The sequence below is a fragment of the Metopolophium dirhodum genome, chromosome 3, assembly GCF_019925205.1.
Source record: "Metopolophium dirhodum isolate CAU chromosome 3, ASM1992520v1, whole genome shotgun sequence".
NCBI lineage: Eukaryota > Metazoa > Arthropoda > Insecta > Hemiptera > Aphididae > Metopolophium > Metopolophium dirhodum.
In genome coordinates this window covers 24,809,948-24,832,933 of record NC_083562.1, presented here as the reverse complement: position 1 = coordinate 24,832,933, position 22,986 = coordinate 24,809,948, and the positions used below count along the sequence as shown (strand labels likewise).

General features: G+C 29.8%; 4 protein-coding genes across 7 annotated transcripts; 3 read left to right on the top strand and 1 right to left on the bottom strand.

The window, feature by feature from the left end:
- Positions 1-8: 8 nt before the first annotated feature.
- On the top strand, positions 9-2,664 carry LOC132941676 (CCAAT/enhancer-binding protein zeta). The gene has a single exon (XM_061009820.1). It carries the CDS (start codon positions 186-188, stop codon positions 2,610-2,612), a length of 2,427 nt encoding a protein of 808 aa, XP_060865803.1. The 5' UTR covers positions 9-185; the 3' UTR covers positions 2,613-2,664.
- LOC132941678 (actin-binding protein IPP) lies at positions 2,665-6,295 on the bottom strand. 2 transcript variants are annotated; one of them, XM_061009823.1, is made up of 10 exons: positions 6,189-6,295; positions 4,974-5,182; positions 4,736-4,880; positions 4,527-4,665; positions 4,281-4,446; positions 3,867-4,210; positions 3,545-3,808; positions 3,392-3,477; positions 3,113-3,333; positions 2,665-3,050 (listed from the first exon to the last, which is right to left on the bottom strand). In XM_061009823.1, exons 2-10 carry the CDS (start codon positions 5,154-5,156, stop codon positions 2,820-2,822), a joined length of 1,779 nt encoding a protein of 592 aa, XP_060865806.1. In that variant the 5' UTR covers positions 5,157-5,182; positions 6,189-6,295; the 3' UTR covers positions 2,665-2,819. The 2 variants fall into 2 exon arrangements, with proteins under 2 accessions (XP_060865806.1, XP_060865805.1); XM_061009822.1 differs by lacking the exon at positions 6,189-6,295 and adding an exon at positions 5,839-6,062.
- Positions 6,296-6,414: 119 nt separating this feature from the next.
- LOC132941677 (uncharacterized) lies at positions 6,415-13,491 on the top strand. The gene is made up of 9 exons (XM_061009821.1): positions 6,415-6,813; positions 8,136-8,351; positions 8,440-8,677; positions 8,742-9,104; positions 9,185-9,468; positions 9,536-9,657; positions 9,727-9,960; positions 11,161-11,528; positions 12,101-13,491. Exons 1-9 carry the CDS (start codon positions 6,788-6,790, stop codon positions 12,404-12,406), a joined length of 2,157 nt encoding a protein of 718 aa, XP_060865804.1. The 5' UTR covers positions 6,415-6,787; the 3' UTR covers positions 12,407-13,491.
- A 4,754-nt stretch (positions 13,492-18,245) lies between these two features.
- Positions 18,246-21,774, top strand: LOC132941884 (uncharacterized). Of its 3 annotated transcripts, none has more exons than XM_061010105.1 (7): positions 18,246-18,525; positions 18,670-18,866; positions 18,933-19,067; positions 19,153-19,513; positions 19,579-19,816; positions 19,890-20,112; positions 21,564-21,774. In XM_061010105.1, exons 1-6 carry the CDS (start codon positions 18,461-18,463, stop codon positions 19,947-19,949), a joined length of 1,056 nt encoding a protein of 351 aa, XP_060866088.1. In that variant the 5' UTR covers positions 18,246-18,460; the 3' UTR covers positions 19,950-20,112; positions 21,564-21,774. The 3 variants fall into 3 exon arrangements, with proteins under 3 accessions (XP_060866088.1, XP_060866089.1, XP_060866090.1); XM_061010106.1 differs by having other exon boundaries at positions 18,247-18,525; positions 18,641-18,866; XM_061010107.1 differs by having other exon boundaries at positions 18,250-18,509.
- Positions 21,775-22,986: the final 1,212 nt, after the last annotated feature.

Genomic DNA, 22,986 nt, shown 5'->3' with positions numbered 1-22,986 from the left:
TTAAAAATCGGATAACAAATAACAATATTGAAAACAACATTAGAACATCCGCGGGTACGAATCATAGACATAAATATTTATATGTCTATGGTACGAATGTACGATCTCGGATCTACAAGTTACAACAAAATACAAATTTACAAAACATTGAAAAATAAGAACAAGTAGTTGATCGTGATAAAAATATGAGTTCGTCGGAGACGGATAGCGAATTGGAAGGCGATGACGGATATGACCAACTATACTCGGACTCCGATGCCGACGACATCGATTTGCCGAAATGGTATGAAAACCTACCGACGTTCGGAAATTGCACCAAACTTTCGGCGTCCGAAATCGATGCCCTGCGATTCGAAGCGGAAAAAGTATTGGAACATCAGCCACAGGTTGATAAAAAAAAATCATGGATTACCGAAATTGCTAAACAGGGTACGTATTCGGACAAAATCGCTGCGCTCACCATAAAGATCCAAGAAGATCCATTGCACAACATTGCCGCATTGCAGAATCTCGTGCACATGGTAAAAATTGGCAAAAGGCAACAGTGTTCTCTCGTCATTGATTCCTTAACCGAATTGTTCACCAGAGTATTGTTGAAAACCGAACTGTTACCTTTTGAGCACCAGCCCTTGAGCGAGTTGTCAAAGGTGGATGATTTGAAACAACGTAAGCTGTTGCTTAGCTCTTGGTTATTTGAAGAGAAACTGAAAAAATTGTATACTGGTTTTGTCGAAGCTCTAAGCACTGTTGGTTTAGACTCTGTACCGGTAAATCGTGAAAAAAGTATTTCAGCTATGTACAAATTATTAATCAATAGCACTGAATGTGAAATGCAGATCATTAAATACCTCGTGAATAAATTTGGCGATACAGTACATAAGGTTGCATCAAAAGCTATGTATACATTGCAGCTTGTTTCAAAACATCGATCAAATCTTAATCTAACTATTTTTGAAGAAGTTAGAAAATTACTATTTCGCTCAAACATCAATCAAAGAGCTCAATACTATGGTATTTGTTTTTTAACTCAAATCGACACTAAAGAAATGGCAAAAGATGTAATTGAACTTTACTTGTCATTCTTTAAAGCGTGTGTGAAAACTGGAGCGATTGATTCACGGCTCATCGGAGCTTTACTGGTCGGTGTCAATAAATCGTATCCACATGTAAGAAGTGGTATTCAACCAGAACAAATACAAACAATGTATAAGATTGTTCATTTAGCACCATTCAACATATCTTTACAAGCCTTGTTATTAATCAGGCAATTGGAAAATAATGATAGGTACTATACTGCGCTATATAAAAAAATATTTGATGAGAGATTGATCACTACGTCACATCAAGCTGTATGTATTCATTTAATTTACAAATCCATTTGGGATGATAAATGTACAGAACGTATGGTGGCTTTTATGAAGCGTATATTTCAAATGTGCTTATATTGTCCAGTTCCTTTGATAACTGGAATTTTTTGTATGTCGTCGCGATTAATGAAAAAACACAAAGGAATCACTGGTAAACCTATATTTGAAGATGTTACAACTGATATTATTCCAAAACCATTAGTTATTTTAAATGATACAATTAAAAATGAAGAAGTCGAAGAAGAAAAATATTTTGACGTACAATCCAATTTAACAGATTCAACTGAAACACCTTTAAAATCTTCCTGGTATCATGTTAAAGCTCCTCAAGTAATAAAAGAACCTGAGCTACCGCAAGGGCCCAAGGAAAGAGAAATTAGAAATTATTATGATTATACTGTTAGAAATCCAAGATATTCAGGAGGTGAACATGCAGTTTTAGCTGAACTTATTCCTTTAAGTCGACACTATCATCCTACTGTTGCAACTTTTGCCAATAGAATAATATCTGGTAAATCTATTTACTATGATGGCAATCCTCTAGCGGATTTTACCTTATTACATTTTCTTGATCGGTTTTCATTTAAAAATCCTAAAAAACCAAGACAAGGACAGGGTGAAGAAAACGAAGAACTATTTAGATCGGTCGGTACTTCTAGAAAACACTATGCCCCTAAAGGGTTAAAAAGCATGTCTGTAGTAAGTGAAGAGTATTTAAGACACGAAGAAAAACAAATACCCTTAGATGAAGTATTCTTATACAAATACTTAAAACAAAGACCAAAACAGAATAAAAAACGTCCTGATGAAAATCCTGATGAAGATGGTTTTAGTGATGTTGACAGTGTTAACAGTGATGATTTCAACGAGTTATTAGACGGCATGATGGGTGCTAAGAAAAAGAAAAAGTATGATTTTTCACGTGGTTTTGAGAAGGAAAAATCTAAAAGAGTTAAGAAGCCCATCGAGGAGGAATCTGAAAGTGACGACGACGACGACGACGATGATTTTGCTGTTCCACGAAAATCTAAGAACTTGGCAGATCTAGCTGTGCCTGCAGAAAAGTTTGCAGCAATGTTGGATGCAGCTGGGAAAAAAAAATCTGGCGGAAAAGATGACATATTAATAAGGGACAATGCATCAACAAAACAACTAGATTGGGAAAAAAAGAAAAGCGGTGGAAAGCGCAAGAGATTAGAAGATGGTAGAAAAAACAGAAAACGACATCATATACAAAACCGATGATTGCAGTGTTATCTATTATGTTGATGATTTAATAAATGTTTGATGTTTTGAATTGATTGTTTTTTTATTATTAGGACCAGGTATAAAACAAATAAGTGTGCGTTCTTTTTTGAACTTTGTAGAATAACAAAAAACATAAATAATATACATACATTTCTTTAAAAAAATTTAAAAATATATGTATGCCGATGAATTTGTGCTAATAATTTACAACACAGCAACACCAGCTTCACTTCTGGATTCTGGAAGTGATGGTAGATCTTCCCATTGTGTAGTTGAGTTATTGTATCTCTCAACTGTAGATATAGTAATTTGGGACCTGTATGAATTAATTGTGTGCGTTATATCCCCTCCAATTACATATAACATTCCATCAGCAGCCGCAACTGCTGGACTTGCACGTTTACCCTTCATTGGAGTTACAAAACTCCAAGTATTCTGTAATGTAATATTATAAAAATTAAAACATATAATATACCTAGTTTTCTAATGATTCTTACTTCTTCAAAGTCGTATTGTTCAACCAAATTTAACACCTCATTATTGCTGGTAATACCACCAACTACATAGAGATGTTTATCTAAAACTGCAACTCCCATTTGACTACGTGGAACCAACATTGGTGCTAAAATAGACCATTCTCCAGTCACTGGATTATAACTTAATAAGTCTTGAAGATGTCGTTTAGTGCGAGTACACCCTCCCACAATATATATCAAACCTAATTATTATTGCAACAAATTAGTTTTAATACATTATTAAATCATTATTTTTAACACCTTCAAATGACACGACTCCCATACTAAATCGCGGTTCAGGTAGCACGCTATTACACATGGTCCATCGGTTTAATGATGGGGAATAGCTAGACAAAAGTTAATCTTAATAATTTTAATCCTACTAAATTAAATAATAATTTTAATAAAACTCACATTTCAATAGAACCACCTATGTCATCTCCAACCCATCCACCAATTGCATACAAATATCCATTTAATGCAGCCATTCCAAATTCACATCGTGGAACAGTCATTCCAGCAACAGAAGTCCATTCATCCTCAATAGGATTATAACATTCCCCATTTGAAAGGATAAGTGATTCGTTTTCGCCTCCAACAACATATATACATCCGTTCAATATAGCTACTCCTGGCATTATTCTACCAATATTCATTGGTTTTATATCACACCATTCCCTAAAATATAAAATTAAATACATCAAACACGAGTTGAAAAAAGTTTAAGGTCACTTACTTCCTAAAAGTGTTGAATTTGACAACAGATTCAAACGTAGACTCAGAATATCGAGACCAGGCACTACATATTTCTCTTTTAGATCCGCCTAGTATGTATATATCTTTTTTGGCTCCTAACCGTGGTTCAACTTGCAAAGCTACTAAATTACCAATACGTTCAGCTATGTCTGTATAAATAGAACGTAAAGCAACTCTTAAGCTTGCATCTGTATTGTCATTAATTTCACGTTCTAAAAACTGGGTACTCATTAAAGGTATACGTATACATGAAAGAATTTCAAATATGTAGCGACGTCGGTCTGAGAGATCGTGTTTAATCCATTTCATAGCTGCACGAAATACCTAAATGAAAACTTAACTTAGTATACTAATTACTAATAAATATAATGATTAAGACCAAAAAAAAAATAACCTGTTGTTCAGAGTCTACACAAAGATATTCACTATTGAGAAACTTAATAAATTGATCTTTAGATAAATCACCCAATTCATCTTCTTCACAAATTTGAACAAAATTTCCATATATAAAATCTTTTGATAATTTGTGCAGAACAGTAAAATTGTGCATATCCGCAAACCTTTTTATAAATAATATGTAATATAACTTGATAAACTTATATAACAATTAAACAGATATTAAATTGTCTTTAATCGTTACCTAAGTAATCCAACAGCATTAGTTGAATCTAATTCACTTTTCAAGAATTCTGTACAACAACTTACAGCATCATTAAGTTCTAACATATCTGCTGCTATCATTAGTTCTTCTACATTTTCTTGATAAATATTTATTTCTCCTTAAATTATAAGCATTGAATTAATTATTATATTATGTACATATTATATTTTGTAAGTGTTTCTTTTTACCTGAATAAATAAAGTTAACAAGTGTTTCAAGTACATTGGGAGAAACTGAAGGAAGTTCAATAGATTTTTTACCAGCTTCCAATAATCCGTTAGTAAACATAGCATAAAAATATGGACTGCTAGCAGCCAATATTGCTCTATGTGCCTATAACAATGTTTGAATTTATTTAGGTGAATTTGTAAATGTGTAAATATATCTTAAAATAAAAATAGTATAGTTAGTTAAATGTTTTCATACATTAATGCAAAATCCTTTGGAAACAAGTTGCACATCACAGAAAACATTATTCTTTCTCAAACTATTTAATCCTCTTAAAAATACTTCAATATGTGGCTTTGAAAAATACTTGTTAGGAACATCGAAGGGGGCCACGTTGCATGTGCACCCCAACACATTTTTTTCTTCTTCAGCTGGTGCCATTAAGGATAGTATATCACATCAATGAACTAAAGGTTAAAGAAACTATAGTTAAATTCATAAATATAAACACAATTCAAGTCATTCATAAGTAGACTTAAATTATATTAAATATGATATGTGGATTAAGATTTAGTCTAAAGATGTGATCTAAAACAATAAGACATCTAGGTACAAGAAACTTATTTTTACATATTAAGTACCTTTACATATAATAATTATTTTAATATTAGACGCAACAACGATTAACAGTTAACTTCAAAAAAGACAATTTAATAAAATTGTAATGCTGGGTAGCATAGACAATTTATTAAATTTAATGGTTCACTAAACATTTAATGGACCAATTGTGGGCTACTAAATCTTGTTTGAGGGACCATTAGCTCACTATAGATTCATTCAATGGTTTGTGCAACCGGCATAAGTATATAAATTGAAGAAAAAGTAAGCGTAGCTAAACTGTTGTACTAGGTGATGGTAATACTTTTTTTTTTTTATATAGATTTGCAATTGTCCTAAGATAATATTTGATTAAGAGTATAAAAAAAAATTAAATATGTACTTAATGTGTACATGGTTTGTGTGAGTATATGGCTGTATACATTTGAACATTTCGAATATTACTTATTGGTCATTCTAGTTTAACACCTTAATATAAGTTAATAACAATATTATTATTACAAACCATTATGATATGCTTGATTTGTACATTGGTGATTGATTACTGAAGATAAATGTCTGTGAACAATATTACGAAATTCGGAAAAAAAACCAAATTCAATATGAATATTATTATTGGAAGGTGATAAAACGTAAAAATATAAATAAATAAATAAATGTAGGTGTATTATAGACTAAAGTAAAAAACGACGTTAGAAAAAAAAAATTTACGCCCTAATTACATTACATTATGTTATGTTGGTGAATGGTGATACTGGTTATCAATGTGCATCGTAAACATATGGCTGGGGAAAAGGGTAATGTCGGCGGCATCGATGGTAGAAAATTACAATACAAATTTAAATGTCAATGTACCACATCTGTAATGTACTCTGTTGGGTGGGCGGGCGATCCCGTGGCCGGTCGGTGACGGGAATCGCAATCGACGCAATCGCTCCGCTCAGCACGTCGTCTTCAAGCATTGCGGTCGACCCTTGGATTCGCGAAATGTCATGGAAGAAAAGGCGGGGCGCGTGATTTTTTCATCCATTACCCATCGTGTTACGTCACCGGGAGGAGATCGCTGGTGTACGCAGGGGCGAGAGCGCGACGTACGTCGAACCCGAACGAACTAGCGGCGGACGACGGACGTACTTACTACTTTCAAACATGGCCGCTTCTCCGTCTTGAAACGTTACCCGTTCCGTCGTGTCCGTTTGCAACGAAACCAGTCAGTCCGCGCGTGAACCGAAAAACCGACCGATCAAACCCCCCCTGTCCGTTTTTCGCCATTCCCGGTGAGTTATCTTCGGCCGTCGACGCTTTGTCTCCAATAAGTCCGATAAACGACGCGTTGTTTTCGAGGCGAGCATATTTACCTATTATATTATTAATAAAATATATCCCCCGTTCGGTTCTTTGTCGGCTTATTGTTGTTCAGTTATTGACATTCAGTTAGAAACGGCTTCGACAATATGTATAACAGCACGGGTTATCCAATGTGAGTATAATACACGGTTAAAATATTAATATTCATATTTCGATATTACGCCGTGGTGGCTGCGGTTGGATTGTCGTGCGTGTAACTCGCCCGTCGAGCACGCGACCGTCATCGTTTCGTCTGAGGGTTAATGTAATTACTAATTACAGATTGTATTAAATAGTCTGTACTTTTTTTTTGTTTTAAATTGGAAATTTCATGTGTTCGCACGAACATTTATATCGCCAAACAGTTGTGGATTTGTCTTTTTTTTAGTATTTTCGGGGTTCTCTAATCTACTGCTTCCCCCCAGTTCCCCTTAAAACTTCGTGATTCACAATACAGTATCAATATTTTATGTCAAGTGATACAATGCATTCAAATTAAGTTTATAATTTAAAAAAACCATTTGCAGCATAAAAAATAATTTTTTTATTCTTTAAAAATGTTAACATTTTATTATCATATTTATAACATACACACGGTAAAATAATTAGTAATTACTATTAATGCTGACCATGATATTATTAAATGTTACTTAACATAGTATACAATAAGTATCTATAAATAATATAGTTGTAAAATTAGAATTATGTTATTGTAGAGGTTATTTATTTACCTACCTGATATTGTAACACTTAAGTATTGTGATATAATAATTATTTAATTATTTTGAACATTCCCGAGTTTATTCCAACTTGATTATTTGTTAAGAAAAATATTGTATAATTTGGTTATTTAATTCCTATTCTCTAAATAAATTATTTATCTTATTCTCCTCGGTTATCTTTCCAATAGTTATAAATTATGCAATTAACATAATATAGGTAGGTAGGGTAGAACTTAACTTAATATCGTTTTTATTTACTAAGCTATTTGTAGATTATTCTTTAATAGACACAAATTAAGATTTATATTGAATTATGTTTTAAGGATATTGGGTATCTGATAAATTATATTTTAACTGTAATTTTGAATTGAACAACTATTCCTCTCAAGATTCTTTTGCTAGTTTCAAAATATACTTACCTACTTATTTCCCGTTGTTGATTATTACCTACTATTTAATAATTAAGAATTTAAAATTAACTGTTGAATTTTAAAACTAAAATTATTTACTTTATATTATTTTTAATAAGTAAGTAATTATTTAAATAACAGTCTATTTTTAAATGGTTCATGGCATTCCCCTTTAAAATTAGTTTATTTTGATAATTCATAATTAATTATGCAATGATATTTACTATTTAAGTACTCTTATTAACAAACGTGTACCTATCCATTACAATATTCCAAAAAATAAAATAATACATGTTTTCCTTCTACTATTTTTATTGCTAAAGGTATCAACAACCACGTACAGCCCAAAATCAAGGTTATGGCAATCAATTTTGGAAATCTCAAAATGGCAACACAGAAAATGCAGATTTTGGTGGTGCAATGTTTAAACCGATGAATAAAGCACCGGGTGAATTATTGAGAAAACCAAACTGGACTCGTGAATCTCTTCTACCATTTAAAAAAGATTTTTACGCTCCACATGTAGACACTGTTAGCAGGTAAATTTTTATTAATGGTTTCTCACTTACTTATACCTGACCAAAGATTGTGTGTTATATTAGAAAAAATACTTTCCTGTTTTTTTAGGAGTCCAGATGAAGTAAATTTATATCGTGTCGACAAAGCGATCACAATTCGTGGAGCAAATGTCCCTGATCCTAGTCAATTCTTTATTGAAGGTAATTTTCCTGAGAGTGTTGTTCAAGAGTTAAAAAAACAAGGATTTTCTGAACCCACTGCAATTCAAGCTCAAGGATGGCCAATAGCATTAAGTGGTCGCGATCTTGTAGGTATTGCTCAGACAGGTTCTGGAAAAACATTAGCGGTATGTATACATTTTCAAATGTATTAAAACTTTAATTTGCATTAAATTAAACAAATTTTCTTAGTATATGTTACCAGCAGCAGTGCACATTAGTAATCAAGAGCCACTTCAACGTGGAGATGGACCTATTGCTCTAGTATTGGCTCCAACAAGAGAGTTAGCCCAACAAATACAAAGTGTTGCAAAAATGTTTAGCTCAAGTATTCGCAACACTTGCATTTTTGGTGGCACTCCTAAAGGGCCTCAAGCCCATGATTTACAAAATGGGGTTGAAATTGTAATTGCTACTCCAGGGCGGTTAATTGATTTCTTAGAACGTGGGTCCACAAATTTAAAACGTGTGACTTATTTAGTACTTGATGAAGCTGACAGAATGTTAGATATGGGATTTGAACCTCAAATTAGAAAAATCATTGAACAGATAAGGGTAAATAATATATTTTATATAATACTTCCATTGTATGTATATTGTATATTTTTATATTGGTTCTTCAATTATTATTTTAGCCTGACCGGCAAGTATTAATGTGGTCTGCAACTTGGCCAAAAGAGGTTCAAGCATTAGCTGCAGATTTCCTAGTCGACTACATTCAAATCAATGTTGGTTCTTTAGAACTTGCTGCCAACCATAATATTCAACAGTTAATTGAAGTTTGTGAAGATCACGAAAAAGATTATAAATTGTTTGATCTTTTAATGAAAATATCTAATGAACCTGGATTTAAAGCCATTATCTTTGTAGAAAAGAAAAAGAAAGTCGATGAGCTGACTAGACAAATAAAAAATGAAGGGTATCTATAAAAAAATTAAAATGTACACTTAATAATGTACGTATAATATCAACTTTTATGTTTATAGATATATAGCGACATCTATGCATGGTGATAAATCTCAGCAAGACCGAGATCATGTATTAAATGAATTTAGGAACGGTAAATCACCAATTTTGGTTGCTACTGATGTTGCTGCTCGAGGATTAGGTAAATTTAATTGAACAGTTATATTTTTACAATGAAATATTTAAAATTCTAACATAATTTATCTATTAGATGTTGATGATGTTAAATATGTAATCAATTTTGATTACCCCAACTCTTCTGAAGATTATGTACACAGAATTGGCAGAACTGGTCGTTCTAAACAAGCAGGAATTGCTTATACATTCTTTTCCACAAATAACATGCGACAAGCCAAAGATCTCATTTCAATTTTGGAAGAAGCTCATCAAGTAGTCCCAGAAGAACTCATTGAAATGGCAAATATGGCAAAAAATCATATGTCAAGTATGTATAATACATTTATGACTATAATCACAGTTTATAAAACTTTCTTTACCGCGACCCATACCTCACTTGCAGCTAGGATAAAACACCTATTACAATTTGCTTAATTATTGCCTGCCACCTGGTCTCTTTAAAACAAAACATATAGGTAAATGTATTGATATTTTTTTAACGACACAAATATAATTTATCAATGTTTTATAAATGTTTGATATACATTTTGTCGTAATAGTAATAACTGAGGATTTAATTAGCCCCATTTGTGCTTTTCAAATGGGACCAGTCCTCCTCAAACAGGATTTATTTTTATCTTATTAAATATTAAATACACAGTATTTATAGATAATGATTTTAACGACTTAAATATAATTTATCAATGTAATTTTTTTTGAATCTTGATATAAATTTTGTCGTAATAGTAATAACTAAGGATTTAATTAGCCCCCTTTGTACTTTTCAAATGGGACCAGTCCTCCTCAAACAGGATTTATTTTTATCTTATTAAATATTAAATACGCAGTATTTATAGATAATGATTTTAACGACTTAAATATAGTTTATCAATGTAATTTTTTTTGAATCTTGATATAAATTTTGTCGTAATAGTAACCGAGGATTTAATTAGCCCCCTTTGTACTTTTCAAATGGGACCAGTCCTCCTCAAACAGGATTTATTTTTATCTTTTTAAATATTAAATACGCAGTATTTATAGATACTGATTTTTACGACTTAAATAAAATTTATCAATGTAATTTTTTTTGAATCTTGATATACATTTTGTCGTAATAGTAATAACTAAGGATTTAATTAGCCCCCTTTGTACTTTTCAAATGGGACCAGTCCTCCTCAAACAGCATTTATTTTTATCAAACTAAATATTAAATACACATTGTTTATGTACATAATTTGAACGACTTAAATATCATTTATCGATGTAATTTTTTTTTTTCAAATATTAATATAAATTTGGTCGTAACTGATGACTTAATTAGCCCCATTTGCACTTTTCTAATGGGACCACTCCTCTAACAAATTATTTTAATTTTATTAGATGCAATTCAGTTATTTAAATAGCTGTGAACAGTATGTTTGTAGCAGTAAAATGGTTTTTTTATATGGTCTTGATCAGTACTACATAATTTTATTAATTTTTATATTTATTAAATAAAAAATTATTTCTATATGTTTGATATTATTAGGTCGGGCTAAGTGGACCAATCGTTATCGTGATGTAAACACACCACTGGCTACTCAATCCCCTTATGGACAATCTAATAATGCTAGAACTGCAAATCCTAACTACACCAATGGGTCTGGTTATGGAGGAGGTGGAGGCTATGGAAATAACTTTAACAGTTATAGTAATGGAGCCACCAACTATGCTAATGGTGGAACTTTTGGAAATGGTCAAAACTATCAAAACAAAGGTTATAATAATGAACATAAAAATGGAACATACCAATCAGGAACAGGCAGTATTCCTCGTAATGTTCCCAAGTTCCAAAACCCACAATATCAAACCCAACAATATAATGGAAATCCCGGTCAAAAATACGGACAAAGTCAGGTATGATATAAATTATGAATCAACAGATAACTCTTTTAATTTTTCTTTGCTATCAGTTTACTATTATATACTTAAGAGGACGCTACACAAGCATTTGTTGTTTCTGTCTTACAACTGCGTAACAACAAATTTACACTCAGTAGATCATTTTATATGTTTGTTCAAAAATTAGAGTTAAATGACCTTTTATGAAACTTGATGGTAAGAACATTATCTGTGTTTGTATGTTGGTTTTTTAGAATATTTAAATTTTTAGCAAGTTTTGTGTGTTTAATATAAAATAAATTAAGAATGCTCATAGTTCACTTAAAAACTGGAACTATCTTAAAAAAAAACCTCATACAAACGCAAATAATGTTTTTACTATCAAATTTCTTAATAGGTTAATTCACTCTAAAATATAAACTAATGAAGCTAAAGGTAACCTGCTGAACATGAATTTGGTATGTTTATGCTCTTGCAAGACAGACAACCATGCCTGTGAACGTCCACTTAACTACATAGATTGGAGGAAGTAAACTTCAGATTTTTTTATCCAAGTCTTTTAAATAATATTTTTTAATCAATTATAGAATACTGTTGGTTATAACCGTGGTCAAAATGGCTACACTAATAATCCACGTGCCAACTATCAGCCAAACCGCTTCAACCAACAACGTCAGTTTTCTAATATGGCTGACATGTATGCGAGTACTCTGCCACCACAGTATGTGATGAATAATACCGGTGACGCTTCCATACAGCCTCTACTTACACACAAGTTCTTCCAGCAGAACCGCCCCCCGGCAGCTACTCAAGAAGCGTTTCCAAATGGTTATACCACTGTGCCACAAGCAGGTTATCCATACTATGGCCAGCCACAATCAGTCCAACAGTAAACTAAACATAAAGCATATATAAATAATGATTGTGACTTCTTATAAAAATTTTTTGGATTTAGGGGCTAATTTTTTTTTTCTTCCAGTGTTTAATTGCAAAATGAAGTCACATTCCAAATTTAACTAATAAAGTTAACTTTATTGCTAATTATCTATTATTATAATCTAATACTTTCTTTTGAAATGCACGGTAAACTTGAAACATCCAGAAGAAATGCATAATATATATATTGACAAAATATGGTTACTTCCTAACCTAAAATAAAATATTTAAACTAGTCTTAAAAAAGTATAAAAAATTGTGTTTTATACGAATATTTAGACAATTCGAATGAGTTCCTTTTTTTCTTTTTGCCAAGGGTCAATTTTTTATAACAAGTCCATGTAAATTGTATAAAACTCGATAAAATTAACATTATGATATTAATTTTTATTTGTCTTATTAATTTATATTGTAAAAAATAATAATACTCGATCTGTGATATTTGTTAAACGATGTATAGCGCGATGTTCCCTAATTTAGATTTTAAGGGATTTATTTAAAACGATAAACAAAACATAATAAAAGGAAAATGTGTTTTAGATATATTTTTCTGTGGCATCTTTAACAAATCTGGGGGAAATGGAAAGACTGATGTGAAAAAAATTCGTATTTCTATTTATTTATAAAAATGCGGAAAGCTACTAAAGTTTTGCGTAGTGGTGCAATATAATATAATATGTCGACCAATGAAAAAAACGTCTCGGATTTTTTTTTTCTCCAACTAAATCATATTTGTGTATCATATTGTTATTTTATTGAGATGTTTTCTTTTTATTATTCTATTTTTTTTCTTTTTATAATAGTGATCAAAGAAAAGTTTTAAGGTTTATATTATTATTAATAATAATAATAATGTGTAAGTTAACATTATTATTTTTTTTTTGTTTTTTGTATAAGCTCTATATTATGTGACCCAATTTGTCGATAAAATTAAAAATAATGGCGTTTGAATTAGAACCGAGAACGCGCATATTATTAAAAAAAAAAAAATACTGAATGTTCTTCTGTAAGTTTCTACATTAAAGTGCATTTCTTTTATTCATGCTATTGTTTTTGTTTTTTTTATATATTACATAATAATAATAATAATAATAATATATTTAAGTACATAAATCTGTTTATCCTTTGCTCTATTCATCAATATCTATAATTTCAACTGTGTTATTAAGACACGAGTAAAATAATATATAATATTATAATATTGATTGTATTTAAGTAACCACATTTATATATACACTTATATATATATATATGATAAGTAAATATATGTCTCGACGATAATGTTTTAAAAATTACTTTCTTTTGTTGTTTATGATGACGATAAAAAAAAGTAAATAAGATAAATGACAAATCCTTTTTTTTTTGCTTAAATAGACAGGGTTGATCATTTTTACATAATTCATATTTGCACTATATTATTAATAGGTATTTTTCGTGTTGATATTAATCGATTTAAACTTGTAAGTCCGTCGTGAAACTTGAATTTAATCTCAAAGAATGATGAGAATAAAATGTTTGTTTTGTTTTGTTTTTTTTTTTTTTTTTATTACGGATTAATTAGTAGTCATATTCGTAAGACACATCTTGAAAATATATTATTTATTATTTTATAAATCTTGTTGTATAAGTTGTGTTCATTGTGTTTATATATACACTTTGGCTATATACTTCTTAGAATATCTTACGACACTATAAATTATAATTATTTTTAAGTTTTGATTACTTTTACTTAAAGTGATTGGTAATATTAATTGTAATGGTGATTCGTTTTTTTTTTTTATGTTAAGAGTAGAATATTATGCACTCAATAAATTTCTATGATGTAAAAACGGATTTCCGGTATAGAGACTATATTTGCCAATATTATATATTACGATATAATAAATCATAACTATTAAAAATGAAAACTTTTTTTCGATTCTGACCTAAAATCCCATTCCTTGCCTACTGTGTAATCAGATCCAAGAACCTGATAGAACTGTTTTGATTATATATTATTATAATATTATCGGTTGTGATCAAAGTGATCACGCAACTCAACAAGTTTCAAAATGTAACTATTTGGAAAGTGAGTTTAAAATATCCACATGACATCTTATTGTACTAATTTATGCTAGTAGTCAAAAATGTATTTTAAATACTTAAATAAATTATTTAAGTTTGTATAATACCTACTAGACAAATACTAATTGTCATTTGGCCAGTTTCCTCTTTTTTTCTATACTCTACACCATATGCCCTTTTATTAGTTATATGAATTATGAATGATCAAACTACAAAGCTTAATCTATATTATGCTTATTCACACCTTCCCTTTCTCCGTGTTCACACATTAATAACATTACACACAAAGCTTATAATTTATAAATTACTGGGATTTATTAGAAGGATTTCAAGTGAATTTTCGTCAGAGCGACTTGAGTATTGTTTGGTGGATTGGGATCCAAGTTGTGCTGATATGTTTTGTCAGCTTGAAGGCGTCAAAAGGAAATTCCTCTGTTATAACTATTCCCCTGTCATAACTAAACTCAACCTTTCCTCTTTAGCCGACCGACGATACTCTCAGAACATTTCATTGCTCTTAAAGCTCATCTCTTCTGATATTGATGCTCCTCTTTTTTCACTTGTTCATTTTAAAGACCCTTCACGTATTACTCGCAAATTGCAATAAAACTCCTTTTCGTGTTCCTCTCTGCTCAACGAAGTATAATAATATGTCCAATGAACTAATTACCTTATCATTTAACGAAACCGGCAAATGAGGATCCATCTTTCTTTATACGACGTATACGACAAAGTGTATATTATGCATGATACAACGACCCTAACTTACGTTGCCAGAACGAAAAAAATCATTGATACATTTCTAGAAATACTGACTGAAACATTCCAGTACGAACTGTTATTATTTCCAGAAATAATAACGAAAATTTCATTAAAATAATAAAATATAACATCGTTACTGGCATCCTGATTCCCGATACATAGTAGGTGCAATCTATAATTTACTTTCATACAATTTATAATAATTATTTACTGCCGGTGTGGCTGGTCAATTACATAGAAATTGGAATTTATATTATTTTGTTTAATGACTGTATAGCCTTTCAAGATACCTGGATAGTGGTTATATTTTATTAGGTACCTACTAAAAAAAACAATATTCTAATTATTGATATACTTTTAGAGATCTACGATTTTATAATAGTTATTAGTAATAACTTTTTACTTATTAATTATTATTACTATTCATTATAAATATAAAATAGATAATAATATTCATTAGAATTTGGAACCAAAAATATTTCTACATCAAAATGTAGGTAGGTACCTATCGGTTTCGGTTACAAGGTTCCTAAAAAACAAAATATTTAGAGTTTTTGCAGGTATCAAGATTTTTAAAAAGTTTTGTTTAAAACCCGGTTTTTGGTTGCAGACTGCAATCGTTTCTGGTAAAATAAAGACTAAACAGTAGTGTATATTATCACGGGATGAAGTGGTACAAAACATCTCAAGTACCTATTTGAAATATAGTCTCCATGTGTACTTATTTAAAAATTAAAAAAATCAGAATTTGAATATACGTATAACTTAAACAAAAAAATAGGGTGAGCATACTTAAAAATTCACCCTGTATTTAAAAATATTTTTAAATATTTTATTAATTTTTATAAATTTGTACATAGTATAATATTATATGGTACAAAAATACCAAAAGCCACTGGGCATCACTTCAATACGTCATATAACTAAATTGTAAAATTAAAAAAATGGGCAACTGGGCAAGTCTTTGATCTACACTTTGCTGTACAGTATAGCCGTATAGGTGTCGATTGTAGTTACCTCTTCATTGAGTAACCAACTAATAAAAGTACCAACTAGATCAGATTTGCTACCAGGAACCATCCTCAAAGTTGTAGATCCAAGCCGTTTTTGTACTATAAATTGCGTGTACTAATACACAGAATACAGATGTTAATAAAAAGATCACAATGATCACATATAATATTGTAAAAACAATATAATTTGTATTTAATATGTATATGCAGAAATTAGCCATTATAGAATAAAATCATAAATTGAAATGATACACTCGAACAGCTGAGAAGAATTTAAAAGGTCTTCAAACCAAAATTGTTTTTACTATTTCACTAGGTATTATATATTTTTTAAATTATTATCGTTATCTTTTTCAAAAAATGTGCAGGTATTTTAGTTATAATGAAAATTTAGAAATGTTAGTTTAATTTATATTGACCAAGAATGGTTCAGCGCTGAGGTGATGATTTTTAATCAATGACCATAAGCGGATATAGCATTTTAGATTTGAGGCCTTGAGGGGGTTAGTCCCTAAAGCTCCCCCCTATTTGCGCCGGGCGGTGGTATTCTCCCGGGTCAATTATATTATGTTTATCTGAAGGAAATGTATTAACACTCCCGGGTAAACATTATGTTTACCTGAAGGAAATGTGTAAGCTCTGTCGAGTTGTTTTAAATGTTATTGCTACACTATAAATTAGCTGTGGACTTCAGCATTATCATCAACAACAAAAACTTGTTAAAACTAACAGAACTAGAAGCTGTTTCAGAAAATCTAAGCATTTTTACTGTCCTAAATGGCGACAAGTCAATTTTACTGACTTCATTGTTTTTTAATGCGACTACATTACAAATAAGTTTACGCAACAAAAACAAAGTATTGTTTCATTAATCCACCTTTAATGTTTAATTTTTAGTGTTGTTAATATAATTAAGTACAATTACTTATTATCCTTATCTAAGCAGTAATAGTTATCCATAGATAATAATTATTTTCTTTGTGGTGATAATTTTTCTATTTAGGTATAACCATTGAACTATATAATCATAGTATAATACTATTATATAGTTCAATGGGTATAACGGTAAATTAAAATGTTTATCATTATTATTTTGTTGACAATGAGAGTAATTTTATATATTAAAGATTGTTATGGTGGTGGCGAACGCCCCTTCGCCACCCCTCCCCCTTAAGGGACGCGCCTGACCAATTGCACCAACAATATTCACTTTCCCATCTAACAAGTTACTGAACGCTGAAGTTGAAAATCGAAGCACCATTTCGACTACTTATCGTGTACACAGACACAAACAATAAAACATAAAAAATAAAAAAAAATAAAACACGCATTGTAAAATCAATAATACATTAATCGCTCCGCGAAGAATCTAAAACCGTAGACAATCGAAGTATCCTACAGGCTACGGTGTGCCCCTATCCAAAAAATCTTTGTGACATACCTGTCATAGAGAAATTATGTGATCGGCGCCACAAGGTTATTGCATATAGGATTATATTTTTAACAAACAAAACAAAATAGAAATGCTTTGCACTTAGCAGTTAGAAGTAGGGTTGGCAAGAGAAAGCCCAACCCGAAAAAACCCGGGCTGCATTTCTGGGTTAAGCCCACTCAATATTTCGAAAAACTCATAGTGCTTTTCTGCGTGAAATTCACTCAACATTTTTTTTTAACTTTTGTAATTTTTCAAAAAAGTTTATCTTATATTAGGTATTTAGTTTTTCAATTAAACTTTGATTAGATAAAAATGTAATATTTTTTTTATTTACAATTAAAATTGTAAAATAAGAAAAATCACACACAAATGGTCGATATTTTAACAATTTTTCATTTTGAATAAGGAAAATTCCCCGTGAGGCGTGAATTTATCATTTGAGTATTTGATTATTTGAATTTTGAGGTTACTCCGTTACTGTTTGAATATTTTTATTTAATCTATTCTGTTGTGGCGACTTTTGTCTTTTTCCCGTAATTTATTATCAGGGCATCATGCATTGATGCATTCAGATTTCAGGCTTGTAAATACTCAATATTGTAATCAATTATTTTTTATTTTGTTTTCCAAGTATATTTTCAATATTTTGTCAGTTTATAATTTTGACGTATTTACTATTTAGTATTTACTATTTACTATTTAATTTGTATTTACTACTTTGTTTGAGTTACAAAAAAATGGTCACTACTTGTTCAGTTAAAGGCTGTAAATCGAAAGCGGGTCAAGGTATTAAGTTTCACAGGTATTTTATTTTACTATTTTTTTGGCAAATGTTGATCTCGCATTTTGATTATAAGTTAAAAACTTATGTTTCGCTATGTAGAGGTAGAGTCTTGTCACATGTTTTTATTTATTAGTTAACAGTTATGATTTTCTTCAAAATTAGACTTCCCAAAGGCGAAATTCGAGATGCATGGATTACATTCCTTAAGAAATACAATCCTCTGTTCATGCCAACAAGTCGTAGCACCACTGTTTGTGGGCTTCATTTCTTAACTGATTTGGATTATGAAATTACACCTACCAGTATTTATCAAACTAAACGTTTAAAAAAAAATGCTATACCTAGTATTATGCACCAAAGTAAGTTATTTGTAAGTGTACTTGATATCCAGGAATTAAAATAAAATATTTACAAATTATGTTTAGATATTGGTAGATCATTATTTAACAAGTCAAAACAGGAATTGAACTATGTTCCTGATCATGATGCAGAAAAAGAAGTTGTTACTTTATCATTGTCAGATTTAAATGGACTACGGGATGTACCACCCGCTATACCTCGTATGCTATTCAATATTATTTTGTATTTAAATTGATTATCTACTAATTATTACTATGATTATATTATTTATAAATATGATTTCAGTAAAATTTTGTATACAAAATATTGTATTGTCAAAACCTACTGTTCAAAATGCAAGTAAAGTTTCACCCGCACCCGTTATACAAAATACAAATAAAGCTCCAAGTGTGCTTTTTACTGTTCAAAATGAAAGTACAGTTTCACCTGCAACCGTTAAACAAAATATAAATAAAATTCCAAGTGTGCTTTTTACTGTTCAAAATGCAAGTACAGTTTCACCTGCACCCGTTATACAAAATATAAATAAAACTCCAAGTGTGCTTTTTACTGTTCAAAATGCAAGTACTGTTTCACCTTCATCCGCTATACAATATAGAAATGAAATTCCAAGTGTGCTTGGAGACAAATTATTAAGGCCAAATAAGTGAGTTGTATAGAATCATATATATTTTGTCTATATGATGCTAAATAAAATTTTAATTGTTTCAGTAAAAGAAAGTGTTTTATGGGCGATTTTAAACACCCAAGTGATATTGATAGCCCGAACAGCAGATTAAAATATTGGATTGCTTCACAGTCAACTGTGACTAAACAAAAAAAAAAAATTAAGTTTTTATACAAGCAAACAGTGGACTTGAAAAAAAAAATTAAGTATTTAGATAATTTAGTAGATCAACTAAAAAATGAAAAAAAAAAGGAATCGAACAATTGCATTACAGTTCTTAAGGTATATAAAATATTTATGTTCTTCATCGCTTCCTATCTAATTTTATTTATAATAAATTGTTCAAAATATTTAGCAACAAATATTATCAACTAGTCAACATGAAATTTATATGTCTATGTGTAAACCGATTTGAAGTATCAGTTTATTTAAAACACAAGGCGTAAGAAAATTCAAATCTGTTATATGGCAATATTATACAAAAATTGTCCTTAACATCTGAAAAATCATCAACAATATGATATAGTACAACAGCAGGTGGGCGGGCAAGTACAACAGAAGTTAACAGGAGTATTTTGGTAAGGTTTAGAATACCATACAACCAAATTGACATTAATATATTATAATAATAAAATTGTTTTAATTATTAAATATGTATTTTATATAAACTCTTGTTTATAAATATAGAATGTAAGCATATGTATTTGAAGTGGGATAATGTTTTGTTTAAATGTGTGGGGTCCAACACTCAATAGCCAAGTTCAGAAATTATAAAATATGCTACATAGATTTCAAAATTATGTAGCAACGGGATTAACTACCTACTTTATTCATACATTTTTAATGTAAATCAATAATTTGTCTAGATAGTGATATGTAAGAAAGAAAGACTTAAATTAAAATTATAAATACAAACAGTGTCGTAGCCAGAATTTTTTTTTTTTTTTGGGGGGGGGGGGGGCACTTAATTTTTTTCTCTAGCCTTTGAAAGTTTTAAATGCTAGAATATCTAATTATGACCCCTTTGTTCATAAAGTGTATCTACTCTTTTTATGACTATATATTTATGTTAACAACTGGTACCTCCATTTAATATAACAATGTATTAATATTATTGTAAACCATAGATTAATGTATTTATGAATATAAAAAATATATTATTATTATATCAAAATGTGTTGTAAACAAAATATTCCATTTTTTGTTCGAATATTATTATAATTTACTAACAAAAATACAAGACTATATTAGGGCCATTGTAAGCTGGTCGTTTTTTGTGCATTAGACCTATAAGCGGAAAAAAAGTCCAATTTCAATTTCGAAAAAATATATGAATTTCTCCGCTTTTTGTGTGTGTGTTTCGTAGGAAGCAAATTTTTTTTTTAGTAATACTAATATAAAATTGAATTTTGAAAAAAAAAAAAATTAATTTGGTACTATACTAATTAAATAATACTACAAAATATCAACTTATTGATACTAGTTGAATTTTTTTTCCTCTTTTTGGGAGTTTCGTGGCACATGGGAGTTGAACATTTCTTTATCACAAAATATAGTGACGTGACTGCATATGTATGTTACTGAGGTCCAAGAATCTTAGCCGTCTTTATCTTTAATTACATCAAGCGTTCGGGGAACTCACATTAATGATCAGTCACTACACACACACACCACTAACAATGGATATACAATATTTCCTAAATTCGACAGCCTTCCTTTAATTTTTATCAAATATATAATATAATATAAAATTTTTTTGGCTTAATTTCGGGGAGGGGGCACGTGCACCCAGTGCCAACCCCCTGGTTACGGCACTGAATACAAATATATTTTATACTCTACACTAATTATGTATAATAATATTATCTAATGGTTAACCTTACTACGAAAATAATTCAAGACATTACATAGCTTTGCTCTTGTTAATCTATATATAAAAAAAGTATTTAGTTCTATCTTTAATTTTAAATGGTTCATATGTACAATGTACATTTTATAAATTATAATATAACTATATATTTAATTGCAGGTACCTAATTGACCAAATGGTTGGCAGCTGCATTTGATTTTATATCCAGTGGTATCTTACACATTTGATAAAATTAATGGAAAATACATGAAATTTAGATCAGCTAAACATCAAATTTTATTCAAATACCAGAATAACTAATGCAGTATTGTAACAACAAAAAGGTTATTAGACAAGACAAATTATTATTATTATTATTACTTTTATTCAATGTGTTAATCTTTTCATTTTTTATTATGTTAATATTTTAATTATATTATATTATTGTTATCTATACAAATATATTGTGAATTGGACTTCTGTCCGTATTAATAAATAAATAAATAAATAAATAAATAAATTTGCAAATTTATAAAACATGAAAAAGAGAAAATCTTTCTTTTTTGTCTATAAAGTGTATTGAAATAATTCAATTTCTGAACCTATTGAGTATAGACAGATCATATTCTCTCAATGAGTATTTTTGTATACCAAAAGCCAAAAGCTTTAGATATCCAACTAAAAAAATGTATCCACTTAACATTTCAATTATCTATATAATTATAATTATCTTAAACAAAAAAGAAAATGTACTTTTTTCGATAGTCAAGCACTTAAGCAGATATGTGTATACTAAACTTGTAGAAATTACCAACAGTTGGCTGGTTGCCGGTATATTACAAAAATAAGTAAGTTAATTTGTTTTACATCCATGTCGGTATGTTTTACAAACTAACAGGAATATGTTTCATGTTACGCTAGTAAAGGTAGCAGTCTAGGTATACTGCAAAAATTACACTAAGTATAATTTCAGGGGTGATAAACAATTAAGAAACTGATAGATAGTTAATATCAAAAATCGTGGCACTGATCAAGACCATTAATTAAATTGTACATTTTATTGCATTTGAAAATCAAATTTATAACAATAAAATAATTTCACCATTGTTTTCCTTGTGTATTGGTATGTATTTTGTATTACCCATGTCTTATACCTAACTTTTTGTAATTTACAATAATTCATCATCCGGCTTTTTCCATTAATAATATTTTTCAATGCTTGAATAACTTATATGATTAATGTTAGTAAATGATGTTTTTACTTTTTACTATGAACTAATTGTGATATATTTTAATTCATACTTTTTAGTTTTTACCAAATCTAAATCAATTAATAAGTATCCTTTACTCTTTGGACAGTTACTATCAACCGTCGATCACAATTTAAGATGTAAATAATAAATATCTTAAAATTTGAGACCATGGATATAAATATATCTTAATTTGTGTCATAGACTTATAGAAATAGACAGAATATTTGTCCCAAGGACTTAATTATTTATTGACACATAAAAGTTTGAAAGTTATACAACTAAAGAGGATGTCACCGGACTGTTTGTTTTTTCACTCTTGCTCATGTGCAACATAGACAAAATGCATTTGT